Source organism: Chanodichthys erythropterus, chromosome 7, assembly GCF_024489055.1.
Source record: "Chanodichthys erythropterus isolate Z2021 chromosome 7, ASM2448905v1, whole genome shotgun sequence".
Taxonomy (NCBI): Eukaryota; Metazoa; Chordata; class Actinopteri; order Cypriniformes; family Xenocyprididae; genus Chanodichthys; species Chanodichthys erythropterus.
In genome coordinates this window covers 42,941,926-42,956,528 of record NC_090227.1, presented here as the reverse complement: position 1 = coordinate 42,956,528, position 14,603 = coordinate 42,941,926, and the positions used below count along the sequence as shown (strand labels likewise).

At 36.4% G+C, this 14,603-nt stretch overlaps 1 protein-coding gene across 3 annotated transcripts in view; it reads left to right on the top strand.

Annotated features, from left to right (window-relative positions):
* The first annotated feature begins 2,632 nt into the window (after positions 1-2,632).
* LOC137022981 (BTB/POZ domain-containing protein kctd15) overlaps positions 2,633-14,603 on the top strand; it is a 31,721-nt gene continuing 19,750 nt past the window's right edge. Inside the window, exons 1-3 of one of the 3 annotated variants that reach the window (XM_067389467.1) lie at positions 2,633-2,708; positions 5,035-5,210; positions 13,032-13,176. In XM_067389467.1, the coding sequence (XP_067245568.1) occupies positions 5,047-5,210; positions 13,032-13,176 (309 nt within the window). In that variant the 5' untranslated portion in view covers positions 2,633-2,708; positions 5,035-5,046. Of the gene's footprint in view, positions 2,709-2,829; positions 2,967-5,007; positions 5,211-13,031; positions 13,177-14,603 lie in introns of those variants that run through there. The other 2 variants (XM_067389466.1, XM_067389465.1) reach the window with 2 other exon arrangements.

The window sequence follows — 14,603 nt, the reverse complement described above, 5'->3', positions numbered from 1 at the left end:
AAGCAGTTGTTTTGAAAAATAATCTTGTTTTTATGCATTTCAGATGCTGAGAGAGGATTATCAGTTCCGATCGATGAAATATTGCCACGAGCACTATACAGAACAGCATTATATTTTATTATTAATACAGGAAACACCAGTGCTAGTTGTTTGCTTTAATATTTCTGAGATATAAATATGCAGGTTCCACTGTGACAACTTACCCCATGTAGTGTGACCATGTGTGTTACTATTGGGGCATGTTGTCACAAAAGGTCAACAAGTGTTCAATGAATTCAGTGGTATTTTTGTAAATGTTTGTACTCAAGATGTTAATATTTGTGTCTATACAGCAAGTGATAGAAATGTGACAACTAGTTATATAATTATTCTATAATATTACTTCATTTTATTTAATATATTCTGCTCTTTAAAAAATGCTGGGTTTTGACCCAGTTGTTGGGTTAAATGTTTGCTGGGTAGTTTTATTCAACCCAGCTATTATTTAAAAATTACTGCATTGCTTGCTTAAAATCAACCCAAAATATGTTGGATATTAACATTTATTAATACGTTTAATGAATAATAATTAAACAATCAATATTTATTAAATTGCTTATTAATAAATGTTCACCTTTTGATTATTATTGTTGCCTCTAGTAATCATGTGTCTGATTTTTAATTTCCAACCTATTTTGGGTTCATTTTAAGTCAGACATATAGTGGTTTTTAAGCAATAGTTGAGTTAAATAAAACTGCCCAGCATGTTGATAAAACATTTAACCCAACCACTGGGTTTGTCCATATTTAACCCAACTGCTGGGCTAAAACAACCCAATCACTGGGTTTGTCCATATTTAACCCAATCGCTGGGTTTGTCCATATTTAACCCAATCGCTGGGTTTGTCCATATTTAACCCAATCGCTGGGTTTGTCCATATTTAACCCAATCGCTGGGTTTGTATATATATTTAACCCAATCGCTGGGTTTGTCCATATTTAATCTAACCACTGTTTAATCCAACCGTTGGGCTAAAACAACCCAGTCGCTGGGTTTGTCCATATTTAACCCAATCGCTGGGTTTGTCCATATTTAACCCAATCATTGGGTTTGTCCATATTTAATCCAACCGTTGGGCTAAAACAACCCAGTCGCTGGGTTTGTCCATATTTATCCCAACTTGGGTTGTTTTTAACCCAGCATTATCTTTAGAGTAAAGGTGTACATTTCCTAATAAGCAATTTAATAAATGTTTACTGTTTAATTATTATTCATTAAACTTTAAACATATTAATAAATGTTAATTTCCAACCTTTTAATTTAATTAATTAATTTAATTAATTAAGTTAATTTTAAGCAAGCAATGCAGTCATTTTTAAACAATAGTTGAGTTAAATAAAAACTACCCAGCAAGTTAGGTCAAACATTTAACCCAACCACTGGGTTTGTCCATTTTTAAATGTTGTAGAAATTAGGATGAAGCATCTTTCTCTTTGTCTTTCCTCCATTCTTGTACTGTAATAAAATGAATCATTATTATAAACTAATCCTTTCTGTTATACTCTATACGAGACTGTCTTTCTGTCATTCGTCTCATCTGACACTGGTGGGCGCCAAACATCACGGAAAGCCTCCTTCAGCATCAGTCCTGCATGCGAGAGCTCCAGTAATTATGGGTCTCAGCGCAACATCAATTATTCACACTTATTTACACGCAAATAAACAAACATTCAGATAAATAAATAATCGACTACCTGCGCGGGGGACGCGGGGCCGCTGCGCGCAGCTGATGCCCAACACAACTGTCTTTATTTGTTTGCCTGCTGTTAAATAAACGAAAATCCAGCGCGAGAAGTGTAAGATTGTGTTTGTGTGGGTTTAAACTGACGTTGTGCGCGTCTGCCCTGTTTGCCCGGGAGATCCTGGAACAGACATCTCCATCTAGCCGTGCGCAATAATTGAAATGGCGCATTTGGCTGCGGGCGGACTGCGAGGGCGCACAGTGAATGATGTCCAGACGTCATTTGCTTTTAATGGCCTCCAGTAAATTTGCCATTACAATTCTCACAGACATTAGAGCAAAGAGAGGAGTGCGGGGGAAAGCGCCGCATGCATGAGCACCAAGATCCAGATTTTTCGCTTTGTTAAAAGAATACGCGTCTTTTATCGCCACTTTATCAACAAGTTCCAGTGCGCCTCCTGCTTTAGCTAGAGAGACTTTTACTCGTCCAGGGAAGGAAAATGTGTTGCCTTTGCGAAAGAGCCTGGGGGAATATTACATCAGACGAAATGACAATGATTAAAATCAGCCTTTCTGCCTCTCCAAAGTCTCAGGAACGGCGCGGTGACACTTGCCTGATGCGTAAACCGTTATATGCCGAACTTTAAACCCTCGCCAGCTATTTTTACTTCGCGAAAGAGCGCGAGGCTAAATAATCGAGGGGAATATCAGGTTTGCATCTGTTCCAATGAGTCTGCTCGGGTTTGAGTTAATTGTCCTCTAATCCTGTGGCCCCAGAGGCGTTTGCGCAGCCTGGAGCCAGAATTCTTCTTTCGGCTCTGCTCTGATTTAGAGACGGATTATTGGCTTCCTTCTGCCCATAAGCAAAGCAGCAGATTCACCGTGGCCAAAAAAGACAGTGGCGAGGCTGATATACGCGACCGAATCAGAGTATTAAGAAATAAGAAGATCAAGAGGGGGAAGGAGAGCTCTGGTCTCCTGGAGAAGGTAAGACAGTCCTGCGCGCGTTTGCGCTCGAGCTCTGAACGCGTCCAGACCACAGCAGCGCTGCTCGTTATAGTCACCCACAGCCTTCGCGACCCATCTATGGCGTGTTTTAATGCAGTTTGACGAGGTTTGCACTCCGGACAGGAAGAGAATAGCTTTATCGGATAGAAACTTGACAGAGATCGAGCAACGCATTCATCTGGGAGCAGATTGAACCGGACTCGGATCGCGATTCGGACACCTACGATGTTTGAAACGGTACCATTTCCAATTAAATCTCACCTCAATGTAGAGTAGATGATTGATGTGATGATGGTGCTTTTGTGTTTTTTTTTTGTTTTTTTTTACCGAGAATGACTGCGACGCCGCGAAAACGCGACGCGTCCTCAAAACGCATCTACGCATCGTGTCCTGTGAGACATTTCAAGCCTTTCTGATTCTCTAACCTTATTAAACACCCTCTGCGCAGCGAGAACCTGTGATATTGTGAGGATGTGCCTCATACCTGAAGCTTTATCGCTTGTGAGTGAGACGCCATGTTGTGAAATGATCTGAATTGAAGTTTTAACCCGTAGGGCACCGAAGTGAAACTGGAGAAAGAAAGCAGGAAACGCGTTGATTTCGCTGTATGTCTAAGTTTAGGTGTAACTTCGCAGGCATTTTTTAAAAAATCCGCCATTAAGCGTTGAAAATAAACGCGTTTATTGGGAGGAAAAACAAAGTTTGACTGGTAAACTGGTAGCTTTGAACACAGACCAGTTCAGTGTGGTCAAGATGGTTTTATATCCACTGCCTAAAAGCTGCTACAAGTTTAAAATGAAAAAAAAGGAAACATTTAGTATAGTATGTGGCTCCCATTTCATTATTTTTGGGAACCAGTTCCTTAAACTAATATCTCTTCACATCACAGGAAGGTTTTTGCATGAAAACAAGATTATTTTTCATCTGATTTGGGTATGGAGTGTTTTGGGGTCAGTTTGAGTGAAGTTTTGCTCATGTTAATGAATATTTCTGCACTTGTGACTTTAACAATGTAGTATTCCTTTACTCTTCTACCTGGTCCCTCCTATTAACAAAGAGAGAGAGAGAGAGAGAGAGAGAGAGAGAGGGGGTAAATCCACTGTATTCCCTCGGCATTAATATCTGGGCTTTTGGTTACAACGCCCGTAGCTATATGGAGATGAGGGATAGCTTCATATGCCAAAACGTCTTAAGTCTTTTTTTTTCTTTTTTTTTCAATGGAATCTGTAATGTATCATCTTGCTTGTGTATTAAATGAACATTAGTGCTCAGGGCTTGGTGGCAACACCCTGGAAAATTCTGCCGTCTGCCTCCAGCGCATCGCCTCCAGCGCTGGAGCTGAGCTGAGCCCATAACAACTGCCTTCTGTTTACCATGTATGGTTAAAATAACTGGCGCACAAATGAGGCACTGCATGGAAGAACTTGTCGTTGAAATCTCTTTGAACTCCAGGTTCACAATGAAGCTGGAATATGTTAAGTCGTATTTCCATGTGTGATCCGGGCATTGTGAGGTAAAGTTTTGACTTGTACAAACAAGCCTTTAAGTTCGAACAGAGTTAAATAAAAGGCTTGCTTTTTCATTAGAAAAACTCCTGGATTTATTCGGAGCATTAGTAAGTGTGAAATGCATGTCACACCAAACCTTTACGCTGGCGTGCATTCATTTAGCAGATGCTTTATGCATGCAAATTGACTTAAAAATAAGGAATGAGGAATGCCACAATCCAAAGTTTCAAAATTGCTCCGAACAGAGATGAGACTCGAGTCGAAGAGTCATTTAAGATTGTGCTTGAACAACTGCAAATTATGCATTGAAGAAACAGCTTCCATCATGGAAATCAAGTGCCAGTGGAAGTTGAGTAATTCCGAACCTCTCCTGGTTGGAAGTGATGCCTGGTATTCCACGTGAACGCGCACAATGCCCTCGTTTCCCAAATGTTCAGATTGGTTGCTGAGGTGTCGGAGGATATCACGTCTAGCACATAACACGACCTTTAATTAGAAACTTGCTTTTTTTTCTCCTCTCCCATCCCCGGAGGCGAACACCTCGCATATCTCTCTCCCGCTCCCTCTCTCTCCAGCGTTAATAAACATCCTTGTATCCTGCCCTCGGGCCGCACCAGTGAAAAGATGCAAACATACTTCATTAGAGCCGTGGCAATAATTTGTAAGCTAAATATGCGATGGGGCAGATGAGAAAACGATCTGATAAGTCTCGCACAGGCGCTCAAGGTGGGAGAGACGCTAACGCACCGTGAAGGCAGCATCATTTCTCCATGGCTTTCCCGTTTGTCTGCTTCCAGGAAGGGAGAAGCATGTCACGCCTGTCTCTGACCCGGTCTCCGGTCTCTCCTCTGGCCGCGCAGGGGATTCCACTGCCGGCTCAGCTCACCAAAGCCAACGCGCCCGTGCACATCGACGTGGGTGGCCACATGTACACCAGCAGCCTGGCGACCCTCACCAAATACCCAGACTCACGGTAAGACCCCTGGCCTCTCCGTCCTGTTACGTAAACGTGTGCAGTCAGCAGTGCGGCGATAAAGTTACGTTTATGTTTTAATGGCTTTTTCAGGGTGTGCAAATGTCGTGGTTTTATCTTGGAGAGATTATTTTTACATTGTAGAAACCATTATGAACTGTTATAGTCGTTTTGCTTGAAGTACAGTGGAGCTCTATAGGGTTTTTGACTCAATTTTAAAGAACCTTTTATACCAAAAAGGTTCTATATAAGGGGAAACGTCTTAAATGATTGCATTTTTTTTTTTTTTGTGATATAGTATGTTTATGGTCTGCTTAATTCATAACGTTTAATTACAATAATTAAAACTAAATCCATGATTGGTTGATGGAACACTTGAAGGTTCTAAATAGAATCTTTTCTTCTAAGAATGTTCATTTAAACCTTTTTTTATTTAAACCTGAAACTGTTTGGAATCTCAGATCATGCTCTCGTTGATCATCAGGTGCTCAGTAAAGTTGCACTAAATACTGAGACATTCACTAATTCAGTTGCACTTTGATAATGCTGATCATTTCCAATGAAACATTTGTATTAAATTAGAAAAATACGCTAAATGGAAGTGTTTTCCTCGGTTCTCCCAGACTCTGTGTGTAATGTTAGTGGAGTGTTTGATGCTGATTACTCAATTAGAGCTGATTAGAGGCTAATTATCTGTTCTGATGACGTCTGACTAATCCTGAACGTAAATATGATCATATTCCCTTTCACTGGCTCTGTTACTTTATTAGGAGAGAGAAAGAATTGTAAGCGCTCATATGCTTTCATCATGGAGTGAGATTAATTCTGATTTCTGAACAGAGAGAGAATAACATTGGAATAACTTGTTTGAACATTTAGAATGTTGAATTTCATCACACTTGATCAGATGAAAAAAACTGTTTTAAGAATTATTAGTGGAAAAGTTTATTTTTAGTGTGATGAGTGATGGTTTGGTTTGTGCCAATGATTTTTATTTTTACTAGTATAGTTTTTGTCGTGATTGTTTGTGTTTTAATTGGAAAAGCAGTGGTTATGAAGTAAATAACTCTATGTATTCTATATTTGTTCACTTTAGTCATACATAGAGATGTCTAAATGTCATTTTAGTATCAAATTGAGTATCTGAATTTGCTTAAATGCTGCTTTTATCATTTTTGAATGATGCTTCATTGATTTTTAATTGACTGAACTGATTTTTAGTGGAAGTATGAAGTCAAGTTCACATAGTTTTTTCATCATTTTCAACACTAGATCTGTTGTTTTATTATTTCAAACCATACAAACCAACTTGTGAAAGTTGTTCACTACTGTTCAAACAGTTTGGGTCACGGTTTCCACAAAAAAAAAAAAACAGTCAGAAATGTTTCTTGTGAAGCAAATAATCATATTAGAATGATTTCTGAAGGATCATGTGACACTGAAGACTGGAGTAATGATGCTGAAAATTCAGCTTTGATCACATGATATAAATTACATTTTAAAATATATTAACATAGAAAACAGTTGTTTTGAATTGTAATAATATATCAGATTTTTGCTGTATTTTTGATTAAATTTATGCAGCTTTGGTGAGCAGAAGAGACTTCTTTCAAAAACATTATAAAATCTAATGCAAATGTAATGCAATGACATTAATACATTAAGTGTATCTTAAGTGTCCAAAGTATCTTCCACCATTAAAAGCGTGCTTTCGTTTGAGTCCACAAAGCACATTAGCGCCCACTTTCACTAATCACACTGACAAGTGGGAAACCCACTCATGGATGCAAACACACACACACACAGTTAAACAAACGCTCTCCCAGCACTTGGCCTCAGAGGCCGAGCTGACAGCTAAGAGAGTCCAGTTAAAGAACCTTAAGTTGATGATGTCTTTTAATAGATTGATCCCTTAATAATGCAGAGCGGGAAAAGAAACTCGCTCTATAACTAATGTGTGAACATTCATCTCCCTCCAGCTCAGTCTGCTGAAGTGACAGGACATATGAAAGTTTCATGCTCATTCTGTGGGGTCTTTCTAACAGAGATCGGTAGTTGTGATCGTGAGTGTTCACACTGGAATTATGGGTCATTTTTGCACAATAGATCATCAAATGTTTTGACAGTGAGACAGATCTGTTGACCTGTGTGACTTTTTGAAGATTACAAAAGATTTGTTTTTCGTTGCTCTTTAAAAGTGATTTTGAACTCTATACTTGTTTTTAAATAAATACTTCAAGAAAGGAACAAGCGACAGGGTTTTGCCTCTTTGAAACAGAACTGGGACTTGTTTACATCTGGTGTTTATATCCGTTTCAGGCGAGCCAATCACAAGTGTTCAGTGCTAAATTTAGGGCGCAGAAGTATTTTGTGACTCACTCAAAACACATATGTGACCAGATTTGTAGTGTAATATTAATGCATTCTGGACCCGCCTACTCACCTGTCAATCATGTGCCTTCCTAGAAACAAATATTCTATTTCGTACAATACCGTATATTATTTCATTTAATTTAGTATTTTACTGCGTATATGTATATATATATATATATATATGTATATATATATATATATATATATATATGTTAAAAATATAATTTTTTATTTTTATGATTTCAGAGTTGACTAGCAGTCTGTTAACTCTCAAATCATAAAAATAAAAATTAAGTAATTCTAATGCATCCTGCACCCGCCTACTCGCCTGTCAATCATGTGCCTTTCTAATAATGTATATATTTTTAATATTATTTTCAGTTAATTTAGTATTTATGACTATATATATATAAAGTTTCAGATAGTAAATCTGAAATCATAAAAAGAAAAAAAATATTAAGTTATTATTTTTTATGATTTCAGTTAATTAGCTAGCAGTATATTGACTGAAATCATAAATATATATTTTTAAATATACCTTAATATTCAGTAAATCTGAAATTATAAATATAAAAAAATATTTTTATTAAGACAATCCTTTTTTTATTATCATGATTTCAGAGTTAACTAGCTAACAGTCTGTTGATTCTAAAATTAATTAATTATTTTATAATTTAAGATAAAAAAAATTTATGATTTCAGTTAACTCCGTTAACTTCCATCCCGGACCCACATCCACTCACCCGTCAATCATGCATGCAATCGCATAGTTTGCATCTTTGCATATTTGAAGTCTTGAACATGTATTTGTTTAGGGCTTTTCCATATTTTTGGATCAGATCTACACGCAGTGACTCATTCGCTCTGGATCAGTTCCAGAACTGGACGTCAGTGTCAGGTCAGACTGCTGTAGTGGGAGTGTTTGTCCGCTCAGATCTCTCTTCTACACGGCTTGTCCTGTGAACAGAGGAAGTGAAGACAGTCTGACAGGAAGTGTCTGTCTGAGCCGTCATACCCACCACCGGCAGGACAGACGATTCCCGTTTCTCTCTCAGAGAGACTGATTCACCTGCTGGAGGTGACAGAGCCTCTGAAACAGACAAAGAGAGGAACAGAGTCAGTGTCTGAGACTGATGACTGTATTGAGTGACTCTTTAGTTCACTTAAATGAAACTTCTTCAAATTGCTTTACATGCATAAAAAATCCTTATTCCCAGAATACAGATGTGATTATGACCGTGATCAGCCTTCATGTGGGTTTAAGTATATGTTACTGAATCTGCTCCTGCTCCTTCTGTTATCTACAATAATTTTTTAAAGAAAAAATAGTTTAAAAATGTACAATATTAATAACTTTAAATATTTTTATTTACATGTATGCATGTAATGCAGTTGCTTTAATTGCATCTTTAAGTACATTTTCTTTATTTTTAAGTGTTGAAAGGTTAAAATCAGGAGAATTAAACTTTGTGCCTTTCCTAAAGTATATATTTTTTTTAATATAATATTTTCAGTTAATTGATTATTTGTTCCTGTATTTTATATATATATATATATATGATTATACTTTTTTTTTTTATGATTTCAGAGTTAGGTAGCTGGCAGTCTGTTGACTGAAATCATAAAAAAAAAATTACAAAAATATATTTTTTAAGACTTCAGTAAATCTGAAATTGTCACAGTTAACTAGCTAGAAATCTGTTGATTCTAAAATCATAAAAATATATTTTTTAATAATTTCACTAAATCTGATTTTTTAATAATGTTTTTTATTAAGAAAATATTTATTTTTTATGATTTCAGAGTTAACTAGCTAGCAGTCTGTTGACTGAAATCATAAAAAATATAATTTTTTTCAAATTTACAAAAATATTTTTAAGACCAGTAAATCTGAAATTATAAAAATAAAAATAGATTTTTTATTAAAAAGATAATTTTTTATTCTTATATATATATATATATATATATATATATATATATATATATATATATATATATATATATATATATATATATATATATATATATTAGAAATTAAAAGTCTTAGGAAAAAAAAAATATATATATATATATATATATATATTTTTTTTTTTTTTTTTCTAAGACTTTTAATTTCTAAGACTTCAGTTAACTCTGAAATGATATAAAAATACCTTTTTTTATTCTTATGATTTCAGAGTTAACGTAGCTTAAGTTTCGCTCAAAATAAGTGAAAAACGTCATCCGCACACTGTATACTCAAATCCAGCTGAAATCCAGGCCAGATCTTTATTCAGGACGTGAGATAAATATTTCAACACAGATAATTCATAGGTTGAAGAAGTTTCATTTTTCAAGATTTCAAGCAGTCAAAAGTGCCTCTAATTGAAGAATCGCCCTCATCTGTCACACATCAGCTGAGCTCAGTCTCAAAATTCAGTCTGTTCGGTTCTAGAAATCGGTTGTCTCTCGCTATCACAGTCAAAGCGTGTATGAACACAAGCGTATTTACTGCTCTGAATGAGACTGACAACCGTATTCCCTGCTGTGTGAACGTATCCAGAGAGAGATTTAGAGGAAAAAGAGGATGTGGGAGAGAGTGTCGGAGAAAAGATGGAGAGAGAGAGAGAGAGAGAGAGAGACTGGTGGGGGGAGAGGAGGAAGAAAAGAAAAACAGGCAGCATTTTAATTGCTTTTTAAAAAAAGTGCAGATGAAAAACAGTGTTTGCCTGGAGGGGCATGGTGAAATTCTAGCTGGAAGAATTGCAAGACCATATGAGAAAGGACGACCGCAGGCGCTACAGGGAGATGAGTATTGGTTTTTTATAAAGCATTTTGCATCGATTTCCAAAGGGGGGGAGAGAGAAAGAGAGAAGGAAACAACAGGGAAAACAAGAGCTTTAGAAAGTGCATAAGGTGACGAGACTTTTAGTGTACATCGTGCATTAAAGGAAGAAACAGTCCACGTTATGAAGGAAAGTCTGTAAATACACGCACCTGGCAGAGCTCAATGAACTGTGTTTGTGTTAGCAAATCACTTCCTTACGCTGAGTCAATAGTCGACGCACAAAAAAACGCTTTTGTACCTCGGCTGCCGGGCTTTGAGAAGCAGTCGGGCCACCCCGCTGGGCCTCGCCGGTTTCTTTGTGGTTATGCAGAGCCGTCAGCTGATCCAGGAACTGTAGCCGTGATTAAAGAGGAGATTGCATCGGTGCTGTGATAGCGCTGCTGCTCAGCCTAGGAACGGAAGGAAATGCTGATCCTATCAGAGTTCATAAAGAGAACTGAACTACACGCAGAAAGATGAAGGTATTTCCAGGTATCCAGTGTGGAGGAGAACCAGTTTTAGTGTTGAAATGTTGTGTTTCATTCACAGTAAACAGTTGTTAGATATTAGTAAGAATGTGTTATAATGTATTGGATAAGTTTGCACTGTTTATCTGGAGATGGACACACAAACTCTGTTCCAAAGCCTAGTGAGCTAGGGAGCATCCTAACTACACTAAAAAGTGCTGGGTTAAAAACAACCCATTTTGTCCATTTTCAACCCAACTTGAATTTTTCTTATTTTACGTCAATAAGCATCAAAATAAGTATAAAATATATATATTTTTATATATAATTTCCAAAAAAAAAAAAAAAAAAAAAAAAAAAAAAATATATATATATATATATATATATATATATTTTTTTTTTTTTTTGGGAGGGGGGATTATAAAATAAAATGTTGGTTTAAAACAAAAGATCATGCTTTTATTCCTATGATTTCAGAGTTATTGTTAGGCGAGCCTTTTCTCAAAAAGTAAAAGAATTAGTAAAAAAAAAAGATTTAATATAATAGAAGAATGTTAAAAACAACCCAAGTTGGGTTGAAAATGGACAGACCCAGCGATTGGGTTAATTGTTTTATTTAACCCAACTATTGTTTAAAAATTACAATATGTCTGGCTTAAAATGAACCCCAAATGTTTAAACAATAGTTAGGTTACATAAAACTACCAAGCAGGTTAGGCAAATATTTAACACAACCGCTGGGTTAAAACAACCCAATCTCTGGGTTTGTCCATTTTCAACCCAACTTGGGTTGTTTTAACCCAGCATTTCTTAGAGTGCAACTATCAAAATACACAGAAATATTGCATTTTTTCAAACCACAAAGTGCCAAAATAATATATTTTTTAAATCTTTTTTAAAATTTTTTAAATTTAAATCTTTAAATTTTTTGGCATTGATGGCTCCATGAAGAACCTTTAACATTAGTGGAATCCTTCCATTGCACACAATGTTCTTTATCATGGAAAAAGGTTCTTCAAGTTATAAAAATAAGAAAAAATGGATCTTTGGGAAACCCAGGATGGCTCTTCTGTGGTGTCACTGTAAAAACCACCTTTTGGAACCTTTATTTTTATTATTTTCTTCTGAGAAAGTGTGCTTGTGCTGTCTTTTGTTCAAATAAATGACAAAAAAATAGATTGACTTTTTTGGGGAGAAAATTACTAAGGTGGAGAAATCAAATGATGAAATTAGGAGAGATATAGTCTCTCTTTTTATTTCCCCTTCCATCACTAAAGGGACAAACAGATGCTGTAAGCCCAGCTAACAGGGAACGCTCTCAGAACGTTCCGGCAAGGTTCTCTCAACGTTATGAATCAATGTTCTTCAGTAACTTTAAAAGAAAGTTAGTTTAAAGTTATTTTGGTCTTTTATAATGTTCTCAAAACATTATTTATACATCGTTTGTGGAATGTTTTCTGAAATATTTTATTTGGATGCTCGTCTAACATTTTTTTAAATGTTGCTGTTTCTGAATATTCAGAGAACATTCAAAAGTAACATTCCCATAATGTTTGAAGAACGATAAAATTGAATGTTTCCTTAACGTTCACACAACCAAGAAAAAACATTTTTCTCAGCTTTGGTCAATAATTAATACTGGCCTCATTCCAGTGGATTCCAGATCACAAAAAGTCGCCAGAATTTAAAAAAACAAACAGTCAACATGTTTTTATATCCTCATGATTTGTTGTACAGGAAACTTCCAACTGCATCCCTCCAACAATCATTACTGGTGTTTGCTAAGTTAATCATTATTATTACTCATAGTGATTATATCATTAAGCTCTCTAGTTTACATATGCAAATAATCTGAAGGCTGTCCTGCTTTATTTCAGTAGCTTGTCATGCTTTCTGACATCATGATATTATGTGGGAGTGATTTAATTGGCTTGTGACTGTTGAGATGATAAAACATTGAGCTGTGTTCAGCTCTGTATGAATCCCACAGTAGAAGGACTTGAAACGCTTTTCTGAGCCACTGAAATCCGCCTAAAGCCTCTTGTTTCAGAAGCGAGCTTTAATACGTTTTTGGCTGGCCACTAATAAAATTGAAAAATAAATGCTAATTGTTTCATGCATTTAAAGGAGGCTGGCCTCACTCCATTAACTGTGTGTGTGTGTTTTAATTTTCAGGATCAGCAGGCTGTTTAACGGAACCGAGCCGATCGTTCTGGACAGTTTAAAGCAGCATTACTTCATCGACAGGGACGGAGAGATATTCCGCTATATTCTGAGCTTCCTGCGAACCTGCAAACTGCTCCTGCCGGATGACTTTAAGGTATTTAAATGAAGGATTATTCTGTTCTTCTGGAAAAATCCACATTCACTGGATGTTTGGAATAGAATGCATGTTGTGTACTACTGTAAACACTGAATACTGCTTACTCTTAAACTAAATAGTATGTGAAATAGTACGCAGCATGCCATGGTAAATGCTGCATTGTTGTCACATGCATTATATTCATAAGGGTTCAAGGCATAATGCTAAAACCCTGTTATAATTGTTACATTTTCCAAGGATCAGCATCCTCCCCTAAAAGTGATCGGTCAGACCAAACCGTAAGTTGTAGAGACTTGAATCTTTGAGCCAAGGCTCGCCTCAAATGGCCTGATGGTGGCGCTACAGCGGTCAAAAGTACGAAATTGCTCATAACTTTTCAGGTACTTTGGATTTTTTTGAAAATACCTACTTTTACGAACTAGCCCTTGGTTTTTGGCCCGATCGAAACTAAACCAGTGTAGTGAGATTCTCTGGAGTCTGATTGTCAATAATTATAAAAAAAAAAAAAAAAAAATCAAAATTATGCTTCACGGTTCCTAAGAGCCGCCAAAATGCTCAAAGTGGGTGGAGCCACTTTTACTAAAATGGCTATAACTCATGAAAGGAATGAGACATTTTCACCAAACTTGGTACACCTATGTAAAAGCTCATTCTGTGGACGCATGAAAAAGCATGCGGCGACTGGCCACTTGGTGGTGCTATAACAGGGAAAAACATGAAAACGGCTATAACTACTTCACTGTTTGTCCAAACGACTTGAAAATTGGCATGCAGTGTCTTTTTCCAAAGCACCATGATTATCTGTGAGGACATTGATGTATCTCAAAAAACATGTCCACCATCGGCAATGAATTTTGATCAGCTATCAGTGAAAAAGGGTAATGGAAGCCGATCTGAACTAAATCGCTGGCCCTGTTTGACTCAAGGCCCTAGAGGCATGTGAGTACTTGTGTAAATGTTCATATATCGTGTGATTGATAGAACTCCTCATTCTGAGCAACTTTGTCTCTGGGACCACTGCTGTCCATCGAATCCTTTGTTAAATATTGGAGATTATTTCAAAAACCAACTTTGGCGAACTAGTCCTAGGTTTTTGGCTCAACATCAATAACTCTTAAAAAGCTTTAAAAACTATATATTTTCTATGGCAAATTGCCTGTCTTTTCCATCTATGATCAAGATGGTTACAGGCTTGCTAATTAAAACATAATACCTACGCATGTGCTTAAAGGCCTTAAAGTGCTTGAACCCCGATAATTGCAGCTATATTTTAAAAAGTTGTCATTATGGATTTTTGGGGATATTTGATCATTTTTAATCCAGTTTTAGATGTTAGAAAATTATTGTTGATATTGATTAATTCATCACACTGGAAATTAAAGGTCAATGTGATTACATTGCATATTGGGATACAATACAAATGG